General features: G+C 38.4%; 1 protein-coding gene across 1 annotated transcript in view; it reads left to right on the plus strand.

Annotated features, from left to right (window-relative positions):
- Positions 1-16,432, plus strand: part of UHRF2 (ubiquitin like with PHD and ring finger domains 2) — a 177,758-nt gene extending 161,326 nt beyond the window's left edge. Inside the window, 7 exon segments of the mRNA XM_030567703.1 lie at positions 70-232; positions 890-1,027; positions 1,929-2,052; positions 2,526-2,693; positions 5,810-5,844; positions 5,846-5,913; positions 8,994-16,432. Of these exon segments, the coding sequence (XP_030423563.1) occupies positions 70-232; positions 890-1,027; positions 1,929-2,052; positions 2,526-2,693; positions 5,810-5,844; positions 5,846-5,913; positions 8,994-9,138 (841 nt within the window). The 3' untranslated portion in view covers positions 9,139-16,432.
- Positions 16,433-18,312: the final 1,880 nt, after the last annotated feature.

Genomic DNA, 18,312 nt, shown 5'->3' on the forward strand with positions numbered 1-18,312 from the left:
CATTCATGTTGAGCATTTTATATTTTATGATGCATTATATTATATGAAGACTTTTTAATACGTTTTTAGGGCACTGGCCCTAAACTGTGATGCTCCATTGGATGATAAAAATGGAGCAGAGTCTAAGAATTGGAGAGCTGGTAAACCAGTTCGAGTGGTGCGCAGTTCTAAAGGACGAAGGATCAGCAAATACGCCCCTGAGGAAGGCAATAGATATGATGGCATTTATAAGGTACACAGTTTTCTGCTACCTACTTTATTGCATTTTAAGAGGAAAATGCTGTTTAGATTCTAATGTTTCATAGCCTTTATTATTACATTGGAAGAAAGTGATCATGGTGTCTTAGTAAAGATTATGTAGTTTAGCTCATTCTGTATTGAAGACCATTTGAAATGAAAGTATTCAAAGCAACAGTAGTAGAACATAGTCAGTAACAAGGATATATCATTCTGAGTAGATAAACTGTTTTTACACACATGGACAGAACCAAACTGATCCCTGGGAACCCATTGATTTTTAACCCCACGCCTCCCAAAAAATCTTTCACAAACTTCTTAAAATCATAGCATCTAGTTTAAGAATCGTATCACTGAACATACTGTTCTACATTTATCGAAATAACCATTTGACAGTGGAGGGAAAAGAAGATTTAAAACTGTAGTGTATATAATATGATTCAAGTCTGCTATGTTCTCTTTGATCTATAGTCAGTAAGACTATTTATGTGTGTTTTGATGGTTTATGGTAAAATAGTGAAAATCCAGTGAAGTGAGAACATTCAACTTCTGGCAAGATTTGCTTGAATTTGCTTTGGGGACCTAGAATGACATAACTTTATAAACTGTTGGAGAAAATGAATAAACTAGTACTGGAACTATTGTGATTTAGGTGGTGAAATACTGGCCAGAAATTGGAAAATGTGGATTCTTAGTTTGGCGTTATCTTCTGAGAAGAGATGATGTTGAACCTGCGCCTTGGACCTCAGAAGGAATAGAACGATCAAAGAAATTGGGTCTGAATGTACAGGTTAGAATCTAAATTCACAAACTTGTTTCACTGATTTGTTCAAATAAGTTGAGTCTAACTTAAATTCTGTTTGTAAAAAAGTCAGTTACATTCCATCCTCATTCTTCACATACTCATTGTGGTAAGGCCTAAGGTCACAAAATATTTAAGATTTCCAGTAGTTTAGAAAACATTGCAATATTTAGGCAAAGCAGGATGAATTATGGCTGGAGCTTCGGGCCTGAACACTAAATTACCTGGCTTTTATGTGTTTGTCATTATTTGAGAGCCCAATAGGACAACTAGTACTCATTTTGAATAGTACTCATATGAGTTGTTTCATTGTTACTAAATGGAGCCTTAAATGTTTCTCCCCTGATAACTTTGAAAAAATATGTCCCTGTTGTTTTTCCCAACTTTGTACCCAATGACTGTGGAGCTCCCACAGAGAGGCCAATCTCTCGGGATTGCAGAACCTCTGGGCAACTGGAAACTCATTTCACATGAGTCCCCCACCCCACCCCCCAAGTAGCTTTGCCAACTCCCTGTTCTGGAGCTGGGAAGATTCAAGGCAGTTATGCCTTTCTCAACAGGCCAACCTTTTCCTTGGATGGATTACCTTGTCACAGAATCAGCATCTTCAGCTTTAACTCTGTGGTTTGTGGAGTTTGGAAGGCCATGGATATCTTTCACTGGATTGGTCCCTTTTACATCAAGCTTCATCAGATTTTATGACTGAATTACAATTCCCTAAAAATAGATGTTACACATGTAACTTCATTTTCTTGCTTATGTGAGTCCTTTGAAATTATTTCAATGTGTAGGTTTTGTTGTTGAAGTTTTCTTTGGAAATGGACTTCCCCATATTCCAGCAGATTTTGTTTTATCTTTTAAAAAAATAAATCTTTGTTTTTCTGTTTAGTATCCAGAAGGTTATCTGGAAGCCATGGCTAGTAAAGAGAAGAAAGATAAGGTTAAAAAGCAAACTGTGAAACAGGAGCCAACCAGACACAGCAATGGAAACCAGAAACGGTCAATTGATAATGGTATGTCGTCTTAATTTTTTGAGACTAGGTAGAGTTCTATCAAGTTGTATATATTTAAAGTCAACAATATGAAAACTGCTAAGAAAACAGAAGCCATTTGGGATACGAATGTGAAATAAGAAAAAATGTTAGTGAAGCAAGTGTTCAACTAAATGTAAAGGAGAGGTTGGTCCTTATAGGATCCTGTTCAGTGCTGGGCAGGGAAGAAAGGATAAAACTGTATGAGAAAAGAAAATACTGTGTAATTTTTCTGTCCATTCCTAACACTTTTTCTATTTTTTCAGAAAGAAAAAATGAACAGTCTTATGTGTAGCCTTGTGCTGCAGTCCAGAATAAAACTGAACAATAGGAAGAATTTATTAGTTTTTCACAAATAAGATTCCTGTTTAAGACTTGTAGATGCTTTGTATTCCCTTCGTAACAGTTCACACTAACACTCTGCTCTTATTGTGTCTGCTGATAATATTTTTCAGTAGGTATAGAGGAGCCTAAAAACGCATCCAAAACCATGAGACTCGGAGATGGAGGAAAAGGAGAGGCTTTCCAGCTAACCCAGCAACAGCAGTGGCTGATAAGAGAAGACTGTCTGAACCAGAAACTGTGGGATGAAGTTCTTGCTTCACTTAAGGAAGGACCAGTATGTTTGCAGCTTTCTTATGTTATTCTGCATTTTTATGTCAGCCAGAATTTTAGCCTACATAGTTTGAAAGAGAGATTTTTATTAACTCTTCTCTCATACTTGAAACATACCAAAGCTAATTGGGGGGGGAGGGGGAAGAGATTTATTTATTTATTTTTATTCTTTTTTTTTTACACAAAAACTCAAAACAATAGTAATACAGTTGCTATCTCTGTCATCTTTTACATTGTGAATATATGTCCTCTGTGTGATGCATGCATGAGAAATAAGACATAAAAAGAAAGATAATGCTTCTCAGTAATACTGTCTTTACTTAAAGTAATTGACAGGAAATTTAATTTTATGTTCTAACTCAAAGAGGAGATGGTAGAGAAACGCTGGGAAGGCCTGATGTGGATAGTTATATCCAAAGGTTCAGATACCAAGTTAGTTTAAAAAGCACACACATTATCCTGACAGATAAAAACATACACTACCAAAAATAAAGATAGTTTAAGGGCCCAATCCTGCAGCTGTTAGTTGGAGGCAGTCCCTGTTCACATGATATGGGGCAGGAAGATCAGTCCCTAAGACAGCAAGGGTGTATGTAAAACACAGTGTACATACAGAATAAGTACATAAAATGTTAAGGAAACAACAAGGGATAGTCCAAGGTGGAGGAGACAAAACCCCAATATAAACATTCCACAGACCTTATATCGCTTCAAAAGGGTAAGTGCAGAATAAAACCACCTCCCTGCCCAAAATACACTGTATGTGAACATTAAGTAATCTTCATGACACTCTGGTTGGTAGTTATTTTACCCAATTTACAGATTGAGAAACCAATGCACAGAGAGAGTAAAGCTGAAGGTCAAAAATCAAGTCATGAAAAACTAAGAAATGTTATCCCTTCCCCAGAGCCAGCTATCAGCAACTATGTTAAATGCCTGCATCAGTATTTGGTACCAATCAGTCCACAGTATCTATATTTGTCTTCTTCAGGAAATTCTAAACTCCTTATAATAGTCTGTAACTAGCTGGTCCTTCCAGATACACTGAGGGAAGGATAGAACAAAAAACACTAGCAGAACTCTAAAGAAAAGGGACTTCAGAAAAATCCAAAGCAGGAAAATAGGATGCCTAAAAATGGACACCAAAAAAATTCCATTTATTTGGGAAGTGGCAGGACCAATTTACTTATTATTAACATGAATTCTCTGAAAGCAGAAGCACCTGTAGTTCCCTGTTCTTCCACTTAAGATACCTCTCCACTACACTGCTGCCAGACTAGTAGCTATAAAGTAATGAGCCGTTTTCCTGTGTTCCCTCCAAGGAATATGTATTAACTTTTTTAAAATGACTGGAGAGGTTTGACTCCTAAAGTTATACATAACACAAGGGTATGTGTAACAATAGAAAATACTAGCTTGTGGGAAATCCAGTTACTGGGAAGTATTCCTCTAGATTCCTACCTATAATTTTGACACTGCCTGATACTATATACATTTCCATGCAGCTCCCACTAATGTTAATAGGAGTCAGCTAGCTCTCTGCACTGAAAATGGCCCTCTTGACCATTAAAGCACACTGATGTCTACTTTTTTCACTTGTACTGTATATATGGTTCAGTTTGAATCAAATAATTCTGATATTTAAAAAAAATATTTTAAAGGTCTCTATTTTGTGTAATTATAATTCTAGTTTTATTTCTATATGGAGCGAGGAGCTCCTGAGCAACTAAAATATCAGAGCTAGAATCTGCGTAAGGCCTACTGTGCTTCTAAAATACCCAATACAAATTTGCCCTGTTCCGGTGTGTTGCTTTGGGAAGACTGAGATGTAAGGATGAATGTTTACGTTTGCAGAGTGGTCTTTTCATCTGTTTTCACAGCATAGAGGAAAGTAATTAAACTAGCCACAATCCTTGTGTGAGTACAATAGCAGGTGCAGAGGTGGCTTGCTCCAGGAAAGGGTTAGGTGCTTGTTCCCTTTGTGTAGAGAAGTAGAGATCACTTTGCTACGATACTGCTCATCTGTGACAAAGGCAGCTTCAAAAGGGAAGAATAATCACTTAATACAGGTATATAACTTCCCATGTTTCCTGATCCCTGCTGAGAATCCCTAGGTCTTACTGTTTTAACAAACATTAATGTGGAACTAGTACTTTTTCATAACCTTGGTTCTCTGGATTCCCAAGAGGATTTGGAGAAGCAGGAAATTAGCATGGCCATGGACCAGCTTCCTGGCCACCCATCAGTTGTATTTGTCATGGGTATGAAGGGCTGAGGAAGACTGAACCCAACCAAATATCCAAAATAATGAATTTAAGCCATTGAAAAAACTAAGGTGTAGCTAGTTCAGTGTTTATTATTAATGTGCTTAGCATTGTTTCTTCCTAAGAAGTTTACAGTTTAAGAAGAAAACAGTAATAACAGTTTCAGTCATGTAAGCATGAGGTGAGCAGATATAGAAATAGATAACATTGGCACAAGGTGAGTGCATGGCTATATTAGAGACAATATTTCTGCAGGCGTGGGAGCAATTACCAGTGAGCTTTTGGAAGAAATGTGCAATTCAGACTGTCTGGTATGAAAAAAGGAAGCTAGAATATAAACAAGCTAACTATGGTTACCTACAAAATCAAGCTGTCATGTAATCATAATTGGAGAAGTGAAGTGTCTGTGGATTTCCCAACTCTTGGCTCTTGTGCAAAATTATTAATCAGCTCTAACTCGGGAACTTCTGGCCTGCTTAGAGCCGAAAGCTTAGGAAAAGAATAACATTTATGTAAAATATGGATGAACATAGAAGCTGTCATATGAGAATGGGCTGGGTCTTTGTGCTTTTTCCAAAAACTTATGGGCCCCAATTCTGTTCTCAGTTACTCTAGATTTACAGCTGTGGTAAATGAAAGCAAAATTTGGCTCACCAGGTTTAATGTGTACATATTGTAAGGAGGCGTGATTACTAGCAGTAGTTGGGCAATGATTTGCCCCTGATAAAACGTGCATTAGCTACAATCATTTAGACAATCAACACAAGAGTATTATTTCCATTCTTATGTGTTCATGGGATGTGCCTTAATAGAATAGTTCTCCATCCCATTTTTTCTTTCACTTCCTTGCCCTACACTAGAATTTCTGAAGAAACTGGAACAATCCTTTATGTGTGGTCTGCTGCCAGGAGCTGGGTTACCACCCAGTGACAACAGAGTGCCTCCATACTGTCCTGTAAAGTAAGTACAAACTCTTGTCCTGCTCTGGATTGAGTTTCTGCACTGATGCACCAGTTAACTAAGCCAATCTGTATTTTAGCAAGACAATAATTATACCAAGCATTCTGACCAAAGAATGCAAACAAGTTTGCTCCCAATTTGGCGTGGATTATGGTTTATTTAAATGAGCAATCCGTATTTTCTTCCATTTTATATTTTTTTTAAAAATGGAAATGCATTAGTTTTTACTTCTTTTTTTTTTGTTAATAGACGTGTCAAACTTCCCTTAGTGTTGCTCCTTGAAATCAGTGAAACTTCACTAGGGACTGACATGGTTCAACAGCTAGACTTCAGCACAATAACACAGAGCTCATTTCATCTATTTAGGAAAAACCAGAGCATATTAAATTCTACAACAAATGATCAGATAAAACAACGCAATACAACTTATATTGGTTCATTACCTGAGTAAGTTATGGTGTCTTAACACTATTTGATGGGCACCCATTGGGAAGTTATATTAAATTTGTAGATTTCAATGCCAGAAGGAATCATTGTGATAATCTAGTCTGACGTCCTGTATAACACAGGCCATAGGATTTCCCAAAATAATTCCTACACTAGAGCATCTCTTTTAGAAAAAATCCAGTCTTGATTAAAATTTGCTGGTGATAGAGAATCCACCATGACCCTTGTTAAATTGTTCGAGTGGTTAATCACCTCAGTGTTAAAAATGTACATCTTCTTTCCAGTCTGAATTTGTCTAGCTTCAACTTCCAGTCATTGGATTGTGTTATATCTTTCTCTGTTAGATTGAAGAGCCCCTTTATCAAGTGGGGCTTATAGACTGTAATCAAGTCAGCCCTTAACCTTCTCTTTGTTAAGCTAAATAGATTGAGCTGCTTGAGTTTATTGCCATAAGACTTTATATATAAATATATATATATAAACTTTTCAGACTTGAAGACTTGGATACCAGACAGTTTATGGAATCCAGTGTTTACTAGAATCAGTAAAGACTTTGCATATACATATACAGAGAGAGAGAGAGAGAGAATTTGTGTGTAGGGATGTATATATAGACACATACACTGCATTGTACATGTCACATCTGCTTCTGTTATATCAGTTATCTCTGTTGCATGCGTTTTCTCTGCCAATATGTTTTTACATGTTAGCTGTATGGTCACAGTTCAGGGATGTGCATGCCTGAGAATAACTCTGCCATTGTACTGGTGATATAGGTTATTGATTTACTAGCTTCACAGAAGAACAATTTGGTTTAACGGTACTTGGATCATTATATCTTCCAAGTACAAAATCCACTCATAAAGTTTAATTTTTAAGACTAGTGTTAGCACCTCATACAACACACATCACTTATTTATTATTATTTATGATATGATAGCAACGAGGGATCCTGAACAAAAAATAGATTCCATTGTTCCAGATGCTGTACAAACACTTAGGGTAAGACCAGTGTCTTCCTAAGAGCAGCAGGCTATCAAGGGTTGCACAGGTGGGGAGAGGTGCCCCTCCCCTAACCCAGTGCAGCCAGAGCTGCCCTGGCCGGGGAGAGGTGCCCAGCCTAGCTGGAGCTGCCATGGCTGGAGACAGACGCCCCTCCCCTAGTCCAGTCCAGACCCGCTGGAGCTGCCGTGGCCCAGGAGAGGTGCCTCTCCCCGGGCCCTGAGCTTCGGTAGCAAGAGAGGGCTGGAGGAGTCCTCTTTCCCTGCCGCAGCTCCTGGGGCAGCGTGCACCCCGGAGCCCGCACCCCCAGCCAGAGCCCTCACCACCCCGCTCCCCAGGCCTGAGCCCCACCACACATCACCTCCACATTGGTGCACATAACAAAATTCATTCCGCACATGGACATAAAAAATTAGAGGGAACGTTGGCCAGGACTTCTGAATAAACAAAAGTAAGGGAGTGGAAAAAACAAAGGAAAGAGAGGAAGGGAATGAAGAAGGCTGGATAGAAAATGATAATAAAGATAATGAGGGTGGCAACAAAATGACCATGAGGGAAGAAAACAGTCTGCTACTATAACTGCTGCCTAGGAGCTGAGATTCTCCTTGTCCCTGCTGCTCCCAGAGGCTGTCTCTGTTCCATGAGATTCTGCTCTGCCTTCTCCACCCCCGTGCCTAGGGAAGAACAAAAAGGGGTCACTTGGAGACCTGGGGACAACAGAAAAGGGAATGGGATTTTTATTTGTAAATGTTTGGTATAGATTTTGTGGAATACCATGTATATGATTATTCTACATATCCCCCTTGAAGATTGAATATTGGGATCTTTCATAAAGATGGAGTCAAGTATCAGAGGGGTAGCCGTGTTAGTCTGGATCTGTAAAAGCAGCAAAGAATCCTATGGCACCTTATAGACTAACAGACGTTTTGGAGCATGAGTATTCACTCACGAAAGCTCATGCTCCAAAACGTCTGTTAGTCAATAGGGTGCCACAGGACTCTGCTGCTCATAAAGATGGAGTAGATGTGGATTGCATGTTTTTTGTTTTGTTTAGTACTTACTCCATTAGACATTTGCCTTGGAAGTTCTGTCTTATATAGAATTAGTAAGCTTAATTTGTTTGTTTATTTAGCATGTGCACAGTAAGCTTAATAAAAATAAGTTTTAAAAAAAGTATTTAAATAAAATGGTTTTTGTTTTAAATTAGAAAGGAAGAATTAGGGAAGAATTTGCAAAGCCCTAGCAAGTTCATAAAAAGTTTAGATATAAGCTGCAACTGCGTACTCAGAGTCATAGCTTGAAATTAAAGGCTGGGATGTTTGAGAAGTTTAGCAGGAATGCTAAAAAGAATCTGCAGACGGAGCTCTCCTACCCACAGAGAGGCGGGGGGAAGTGGAGTCCTTTACTGGTGACAGTGTACTTTAATTCATGCCAAACTTATTGCTTGTACGGTAGCCAGGAACAGCGTTCTTTGTTGTCTTCCTCTGTGTAACGGCAAGAATGTGTATTAGAAGACTTAGTAACAGTTTAGTAACAGTAACAGCTATTCTGAGCACTACATTTGCTCTCTAGTAGTTGCTTAGTTGTTCAGCACAAAGCAAAAGCTGTAATTTTCTTTCCTTGCGTGTCTTAGAGCTGTTTACAGCGCTCCTTCCGAGCTGAAGTCTTCACCTGCCCTGCCTGCCGCTATGACCTGGGGAAGGGCTACACCATGGTTCCCAACAAGATACTGCAGACACTACTTGACCAGTTCTTCCCTGGTTACAGCAAAGGACGATGATATGTTCAGCTCCAGCCTGACTTCTCCCAGTGACTATAGACAATAAAGGAGAATAAACATGGGAAATTCAACAGTGGACCAGCCAACTTGATGGGACTCAACATATTGTCACATTCTGAAGCAGCTCTCTTCCCCCTACAGCCATCTCTTTTGTGTAGTGAGAACTCAAATTCTCAGCTGTCTTTCACCATCAAAGGTAGTCTTGGCCAGTTGACAACTAGTTTTTAAAACAGAAAAACAAAAGCCTCAGCTCTGACTGGTCAACTGTAGCTGATGCTTAAATTATGTTGGTTTTTTGTAACTACCTCAGGACAGAGGAAGATAATTTGTGGGGATTAAAGAAGTTCAGTGAAGTTTTAGCTACACACTGCCTCCTCAATATTAGTTGTGCCTGGTCCAGGCAGTTTGATTTACAAAAAAACAAGAAAAACAACAACAACAAAAAGCAGCACTTAAAACAGTTTGATTCAAGAACAAAAAATTCTGTGGTGTGCATAATCCTTTTTTCTTTTTTTCCCATTATGCTGCATTTTTTCTTTTTTCTTTTTTTTTTTTTCCTTTTTGCAAGAACAGGCTGATTTTTAGTCTATTTTTGTGAGCTTCATTGTGCTTTTTCTTGTATCTTATGCAAGTTGACTACTAATGACTAATGAGAACAATATGAATGCATTGTTACTACATTAGTGTAAAGTGATCTGTGTTTTTTGCACTTAAGGAGGGTATTCAAGACACTCTAGTTGTGTAAAAAAAAGAATTCATATGAAACAAGCCACTTTTGTATTAGTTAAAACTGTATGCTTTTAGTAGGACTTGTATCAGTGGCAATACATCTACTCAGCATTGAAGGCAGTGCTAGCTAGGAGACGGTTCAAATTGCTTCATATTGTGATCTGAAATTTTATATACAGTATATTCCCTCAAAATATACATTAAATATTTTATGATTCAGAAAAAGTTGCTAATTATTGTTGCTTTGTATTGTAACAACCATGTCGTCTAAATCATATTTAACAAACAAGTACTTCTTTATAGTAAATGTTTTCTTCAGGTGGGCTTTTTATATTTAAAATGGGATATTATATGTACTTGCATTTCAGATGTTGGTAACGAGGACAAATAATGAATATATTGGGCCACAGTCTGCTTTAAGGACAGAAGAATTTAATCCATTGTTGGTAGATTTAACAGAAATCTAATGGTCTCAAAATGTAATCTAAGGTTTGCGCTAGTGGGGAGTTATCACTCTTTAAAGATACATTTCAGATCAAGGATTTAAAATAAACCCAAACCCTACTTCAATTGGGGTCTTTTAACTCATTCAGCAGGAAAGTAATAATACGTTTGACTTTTTTTGTCTGTTAAAGCCTTCTGTCTAAAGTAACATTTCTCTTTCATTCCAGGAGATAGAATTTCCACTGCAAGTTTACTAATGCAAAATGTACAGGCATCAATGTTAGATATCCTGACCACACTCTCACTGCCCCAAAGGCTTCTGTTGAGCAAAAATGTGAGGAAATAGGATAATTTTCCCTTTGGCTTTTTCCTGTACTTAACATAGAATGAAATTGGTTCCATGCATCCGACGAAGTGGGTATTCACCCACGAAAGCTCATGCTCCAAAACATGTGTTAGTCTATAAGGTGCCACAGGACTCTTTGCTGCTTTTACAGATCCAGACTAACACGGCTATCCCTCTGATAATTGGTTCTAACGTCATCCTTCAAACAGACCTGTGAACATTGAGACTCAGACTTTCAAAGGAACCGTAGACAGATGCCCAAATTCCTGTGATATTGACTGAGTTTCTTTAGGTTCTTTTGAAAATGGTAGCCTGACTATTCTTCTGGTTAAAACCTTCATTGATTTGTAATATATTTTCATTGTAGACAGCGTGCCAACTATAGTGAAGCAGTCTACGATAGGTTGACATGTACAAGATGCACTCAGTCAATTCTGCACTATTTCCAAGTGATATTTAGGTCCTGTAAAGTCTTCATGGTACCTTTTATGATAACCTTACCTGACTGATAATTAGTAGCAATTAACATTCATTTGACAGTCATAACAGAGATTCAGAGACTAACATACTCAGAGACTGAGTAATAATATACCATTTTAATATTAAAATCTTCAATGCCATAAAACTTTTCAATGGAGAAAGAGAAATCTTCAGTAATACTCTGACTTTTTAACTGTAGCTTGTTACCATTGTTCCTAAAGCTTTTCCTGAATGTTCATATTGTGCCTCAAATTTAGATGAATGAATAAGGTGAACAATACTTCTTTAAATCTGAAGTGAGATTAAATTTAAAACAATCTGAAATTATGCATTGTACCAAAGCACTTGATTTTAAGTTCAAAATTAGGCTTAAAACTGTTCGTTTGTGTGCAAATGCCAGTGATTTCAAATAAGAACCACACAGAATCCAGTTCTATAAATAATTGGAGTGCCTAACTATGTTCTTAAGTTTCAATTTAACATTTATTTTCCTAATTCAGAATAGTGTGGGGTTTCACTAGCACTTCTCCCATTATCATCAGTTCGGTGTAGTGGCTGGCTTAAGGGAGTGCATGACTTACAAAACCAGGCCTAGGAAATTCTGCAGTTTAATTAGTTTTGGCACTAGCAGTTAGCAGGAGGGGAGCCTACCACTAAAATGATTAACGTGGTACATTTCTAATGTTTTTATAAGATTGGATGTGGGAGGAAATCACACCAAGAACAACCATGTCTTGTATTCGTACTGGACAGAACAAAGCCCACTTGATGGGAAGAAATGGAGACACACACAGTGTGACAAGGCCTCTTCAAGAAGGGCAGTGCAACAACTGAACAAGGCCCTCTAGAGCTTCAACCATATTTAAAGACCAATGTGCAGTGGTATTTCATGTGCTTTTTATAATAATGAAACATGATTTCATTTTGGTGCAAGTGGCTTTTACAGCAAATAACTTTGGAATTAAGAATTAGAATTTTCAGACACCCACTTCTAATGTCTCAGGCTGTCATCACAGAGGCACTGCTAGACTGATTTTGGTGTCTCTGGATTTAGTAAATGCAGAAACTGTTTGACTACTTAATAGGAATTTCTTAATGTGCCACACTTAGTTTTAGCAACACGTACTCCTTATTGGCAATAAAACCGGAACTGAATTGACTCACATCTTAGACAATATATTCTTTCTATTTCTACTAGCAACACCAAAATAACCCCTGCAAGGTTGGTGCAAAAGCCAGAGCTTTTAGAGTTACGTGCCTCTTGTAGAGAGACTGTTCAGGTGCAACTGACGGTTTCCATACAACTGTTTGCTTGTATTCCAGTAACAGTTGGAGTTTTCAGCCCTACTTTGCTAATCAATGTGTGGACACTTGGCAAAAGTCTCTGTCCTGAACTTTGCAACGTAAGTAAGCTCTATCATCATTTAGAGGCACTATTCCGAAGGCTTAAATGTCTTTACTTGTTGTTGTTAAAGAGGTGTATTCAATTAGATTTTTAGGCAAAAAGATTCTTTTCCCCCAAGAATCAGGCAAGCACAGACAATACTGAAGGGGGATTATTCATGGTACCAGGAAGACTGACAAGCAGCTTCAAAAATATGGTGCTATAGTGGCCAGTTATATACATTCTCTTATCAATTCATTTGCATGTATCTGTACATACAGAGACAGACAGTGTTACAAGTTGAGAGAGAACCCTGAACAAGGATAAGAACAATATATACATATAGAGGTTATCCTAATTGCATCAAATGTCTGACTGCCTTGCGGGGGAAGGAGGCAGGGTGGGGGTAGGGATGAGTGCTTACAAATATCCGGTGGGCTGTGAAGAGCAAGTTTATTCTGTTCCAAGAGCTGAGCTACTGGGCGGGCATTGACCATATAAGCTTATCAGTTGTTTACAGTTGTAGGTGGTGTTACTACTGAAGCATTCCTGCTTGTTCTGCTGTTTCTGTTTTAGATGTTAGCTAAATTTTAACTCTTGCCTGACAAGATGTTAATGTATCAAAGATGTAACTTATGGTGTTTTTCCAAATTATAACACGGCAATCCAATTCTTGCAAAAGTAATGGAATGGTACCACTAATGCATCTTTGATATTGAGGATCACCTTTAGTAAATCAGTTCAGAAAAGATGCAGTTAGCTGTACAGCCTAAGATGGTGGTGGATGTCTGGCTGAACAGGCATTGCTACTGAAAAATCTCCCATCAACGGCAAGAAGGGTTGCACGTGCACCTGCCGTGGAGCTATATTGCTTGAAGAAATAAGAGTAAGCTGTTTTCATAAGAATCTTTATAGATTAAGGATCCATAATTACAATTCAGTACTCAATAGTACCTGAATACCTAGGAAAGCTGAAGTTTTCCTGTGATTTGTAGGTCACCTCTTCCGTTGACAAAAAGAGGTTTCTCTTCTTTGCCCTCAGCGGGGCTCTCCAAATAGGCTCGACATTTTCCCAATATTCAATATTCCAATTTCCTCTACCTGTGTCTTATTCAGGCATCTATAAACCTTTCCCTTGATCCCACAGATTTCTGGGGCTGGTGTGATACATGCATTCCTTCTGTGAATCCAGCATCCAGATCTTCTGTTTCAGCTCTCTTCCACTTCACCCTCTTCTGCTGTTAAGCTGCAGAGAAGCCATGATTCTTCCCTTCTGCAGAAGCTGATGAGAGTTACAAAGTGAAAGCATTGCACACCTTTTATGACAGGCACAGTGGACTGCTTTTGGTTGGAAAATAAGGGAGGCACTCAGAGGAGGGGAGGGGAAGGGAGAGAATCCTTGCTTCTGTCTTAGCTAAGTAATGCTTTCCTTTCACTGCCATCATGTGCACTTAATTCTTTGTGAGGAAAGTCCTGGCTTAAGGAACTGTGTGGAGTCAGGAAGCCACAATCATGAGGCCTGTAGGCATGTCGAAAAACAAGGACAATGGGTTTAGAGACTGTGGAACACGTTCTGAGATAGGGATATTGCCACTCTTTGAGGTCAGACTGTCATCTTGCAAATTACCTAAGTTGATGTAGCTCCAACTTGGTCCCAAGGATGGGGTTAACCATAGGATTGACAACTCTGACTGAAGCTATTCTGGGAGATTTTTCCCCCAACATGACATAATGTAATTTGCTTAAAATATCCTATTAAAATCTCCCGGATTGCAATGGGCAATCAATGCTGATTTCAGGAGACTCCCGGCCAACCCTCAATGAAAAGTTCTGGCTTTCTGTGAAATGCTGGGTCAGGGAGAAGGAGCTGAGGAATGCTGAGTATGTAGGAAGTAACCTGAAGAATCAAGCTGAAATGGTTGGAAATGAAACCTCATTTTCTCCTTGTCACGGCAAAATGGCAAGTCCCAAGTAATAACTTAAGCTTTATCTGCAATGAGGATTCAGACCAGTTACACCCATTGGTGCCCAGCCATGGCTGTTGCTGCAGTGGTGCAAATTCCTGGTGCAGACAGACAAAGACACTGTTTTCATGATGGAGTTTGTGCCTGCTTTGAACTGTGCAGTGGTGCAATATACAATAGAGCGTTTACATCAGGGCAGTTTCTTGAGTGGCTATGATCAGGTTTTTTCCCTGCAGCAGACAAGGCCTGCATTATAGCTCTTCTTTACTAACTACATTAATTTTAGTAAGAGCCAAATCTATTATTCTTGCTGGAAAGAGAGAAGACTCTGAAATTTAACACAGCTGAGTTCCCCCTTAATGGACTGGTGGGAACATCCTCCCTTGCTGTTCACATGGGAGCAGCAATTGCAGTTTGCTAGCAGTCATTTCCTTTCTTCAGCCTCTCCTTCCTGGCAAACACCAGCAAAAAAAAAAAAAAAGTCACTTTTCAAAAATCAAAACAGGTGCTGTACTCATCCACTTCATTTGCTAAGCAATGGCATTAGAAAAACAAAACAAAAAACCTGCCGCTCTGGTCACTACACTGACCACTTGCCAAGTTTTTGCATATAGTGCCATACAACCTCTCCCATTATTCCATGGAAAGTATTTGCCTCACTGTGAATGAAACCACTTTTCTGACTAGTAAGCTTTAAACTTGCTGCTGTCTGAGTGAACTGTGGCTTAGTATTAGTTAGGTAAATCTTGTCTGTAATATAAGTAAATGTATTTCTCCATCCTGTGTGCCAGACATGCTGGGCCTCTTGTTTTGAGGCAGCATTGTGCTAGCTGTAGTTTTACATGAAAAAGGTATCTCTTTGCATTGATTCAGCTTTCCTCATTAAAAGAGTTAGGGTACTGCAGATCAGGAGTGAGGTACTATGGCAGAGTTGTACAGCTCATGTATGCATGATGCAGACCTCTACCTACTGCTGTCATTTTCACTGCTATAGATAAGACATTTCATCCAGTTTGCTTATGGCATTTTGTACCCTGGAGACTTGGGATTATTTTCATTTTACAACCCATGTACAGAATTTGAATACAGCAAAACCTATACTATGTCAAGCAAAATAAAAGCAAACATTTTCAGTGCTATGTAAAGTCTAAGTCTGAAATTTAGAAACAGAATTTGTGTTAAAGGGTTTTAAAAATAAAGTTGCCCTTGAGCCTCAAATCTAGCATCACTACTGCAGGGTTATAAATACTGATTTGCTTCTTGGTGGATGGGATGGTACAGAGTTTTTTCTAAAGAAGCTTGGGTATATGTAAGTAATTCACTTATTTAGAATTCCTCAGTTATTGTATTTCATTGTGAATACATGCAGATAATATAGAATTTCTTTTTAGCTAAGTTCCCAGAAATACAGGCTTTGCAACTGTTTCATTTGTGTATTTGAATACACAAAAATCAAGAAATACAAAATAGTCCCCACAGTACCATTAACTTCTCCACTGAAGATCAAGTTTCACACTGCAGTATGAACAATAAGAATGCTGTCTGTATGCAATGCAGCCAAGCTGTTAGTACAATGGAAACAAGTTTTACATTTCTTGATTTCAAATATGCAACCTGAGCGCTGCATTTCTATAGGTAGGAATCTAGTAGTTAAAGCACAGTACAGACGTATTTCTGAGTTCTGTTTTCTGTTGTGCCACAGACTCATTTCCATTTGAGAGATGCACTTAACTCCCTGTCTACTTCACAGGAGTGTCAGATGCTTAATACTTGTAAAACTACAAGAAAGCCCAAAAAATTCAAGTGGTGGAATATATTTAGCTTGGATTTTCCAAAGACTCCTTGAAGCAATGACCAAATTTGTAAAGTTTCAGCACAAAGGGACAATCTGAAAAAACAGAGTAAATAGGGTTGAAATAGACCTTTTCATTAGGGCTGTCAAGTGATTAAAAAAATTAATCGTGCTACTAAACAACAATAGAATACCATTTATTTAAATATTTTTGGATGTTTTCTACATTTTCAAATGTATTGATTTCATTTCTAACACAGAATGCAAAGTGTACTGTGCTCACTTTGTTTATTTTTTATTACAAATATTTGCTGTAAAAAACAAAAATAGTATTTTTCAGTTCACCTAATACAAGTACTGTAGTGTAGTCTCATCGTGAAAGTTGAACTTACAAATGTAGAATTATGGACAAAAAACACTCCATTCTAAAACAAAACAATGCAAAACTTTAAAGCCTACAAGTCCAATCAGTCCTCCTCCTTGTTCAGGCAATTGCTAAGCTAAACATGTTTGTTTACATTTGCAGAAGATAATGCTGATGACTGGTTCTGCTCGATGATCCAAAGCAGTGCAGACTGACGCATGTTCATTTTTATCATTTGAATCAGATGCCACCAGCAGAAAGTTGATTTTTGGTGATTCAGCTTTTGTAGTTTCTGCATCAGTGTGTTGCTCTTTTAAGACTTCTGAAAGCATGATCCACACCTCATCCCTCTCAGATTTTGGAAGGCACTGCAGATTCTTAAACCTTGGGTTGAGTGCTGTAACTATCTTTATAAATTTAACATGGGTATCTTCTTTGCATTGTGTCAAGTTTGCAGTGAAAGTGTTCTTAAAGCAAACGTGCTGGGTCACCATCCAAGACTGTTATCTCATGAATGGAGGCAGAATGCAGGTAAAAGAGCAGGAGACGTACAATTCTCCCCCATGGAGTTCAGTCACACATTTAAAAAAAAAATATGCGTTAATTAAATGAGCGTCATCAGCATGGAAGCGTCTCCTCTGGAACAATGGCCGAAGCACGAAGAGGCATATGAATCTTTATCAGAGAGGTAGCCATGTTAGTCTGGATCTGTAAAAAGCAATAGAGTCCTGTGGCACCTTATAGACTAACGGATGCATGCATCTGATGAAGTGGGTATTCACCAACGAAAGCTCATGCTCCAATACGTCTGTTAGTCTATAAGGTGTCAGAGGACTCTTTGTTGCTTTTTATGAATCTTTAGCGCATCTGGCATGTAAATACCTTGCGACGTCAGCTACAACGGTGCCATGTGAACACCTGTTCTCACTTTCAGGTGATGTAATTAAGAAGTGGGCTGCATTATCTACTGTAAATGTAAACGTGTTTTTCTTAGGCCTGGTCTACACTGGGGGGAGAAGGGTCGATCTAAGATGCGTAACTTCAGCTACGAGAACAGCGTAGCCGAAGTTGATGTATCTTAGACTGACTTGGCATCCTTGCGGCACAGGATCGACAGCTGCTGCTCCCCTGTCGACTCAGCTTCTGCCTCTTGCCCTGATGGAGTTCCGGAGTAGATGGGGAGCACGTTTGGGGAATCGATGTATTGCATCTAGATGAGACGCAATAATCGATCCCCAATAGATGGATCACTACCCGCTGATCTGGTGGGTAGTGTAGACATATCCTTAGTGACTGGCTGAACAAGAAGTAGGACTGAGTGGACTTGTAGGTTCTAAAGTTTTACATTGTTTTGTTTTTGAGTGCAGTTATGTAACAAAACTACATTTGTAAGTTGCACTTTCATGATAGAGATTGCACTACAGTATTTGTATGAGGTGAACTGAAAAATACTATATTTTTACAGTGCAAACCATTTGTAATAAATATCAAGTGAGCACTGCACACTTTGTATTTTGTAATTAAAATTGATATTTAAAAATGTAGAAAAACATCCCAAAATAATGTATTAAATTTCTATTGTTTGTGTCATTAATGACAATTAATATTTGAGTTAATCGTGTGAGTTAACTGATTAATCGAAGCCCTGCTTTTCATTCATCTACGGTAACC

Source organism: Gopherus evgoodei, chromosome 6 (assembly GCF_007399415.2).
Source record: "Gopherus evgoodei ecotype Sinaloan lineage chromosome 6, rGopEvg1_v1.p, whole genome shotgun sequence".
NCBI classification, from domain to species: Eukaryota; Metazoa; Chordata; order Testudines; family Testudinidae; genus Gopherus; species Gopherus evgoodei.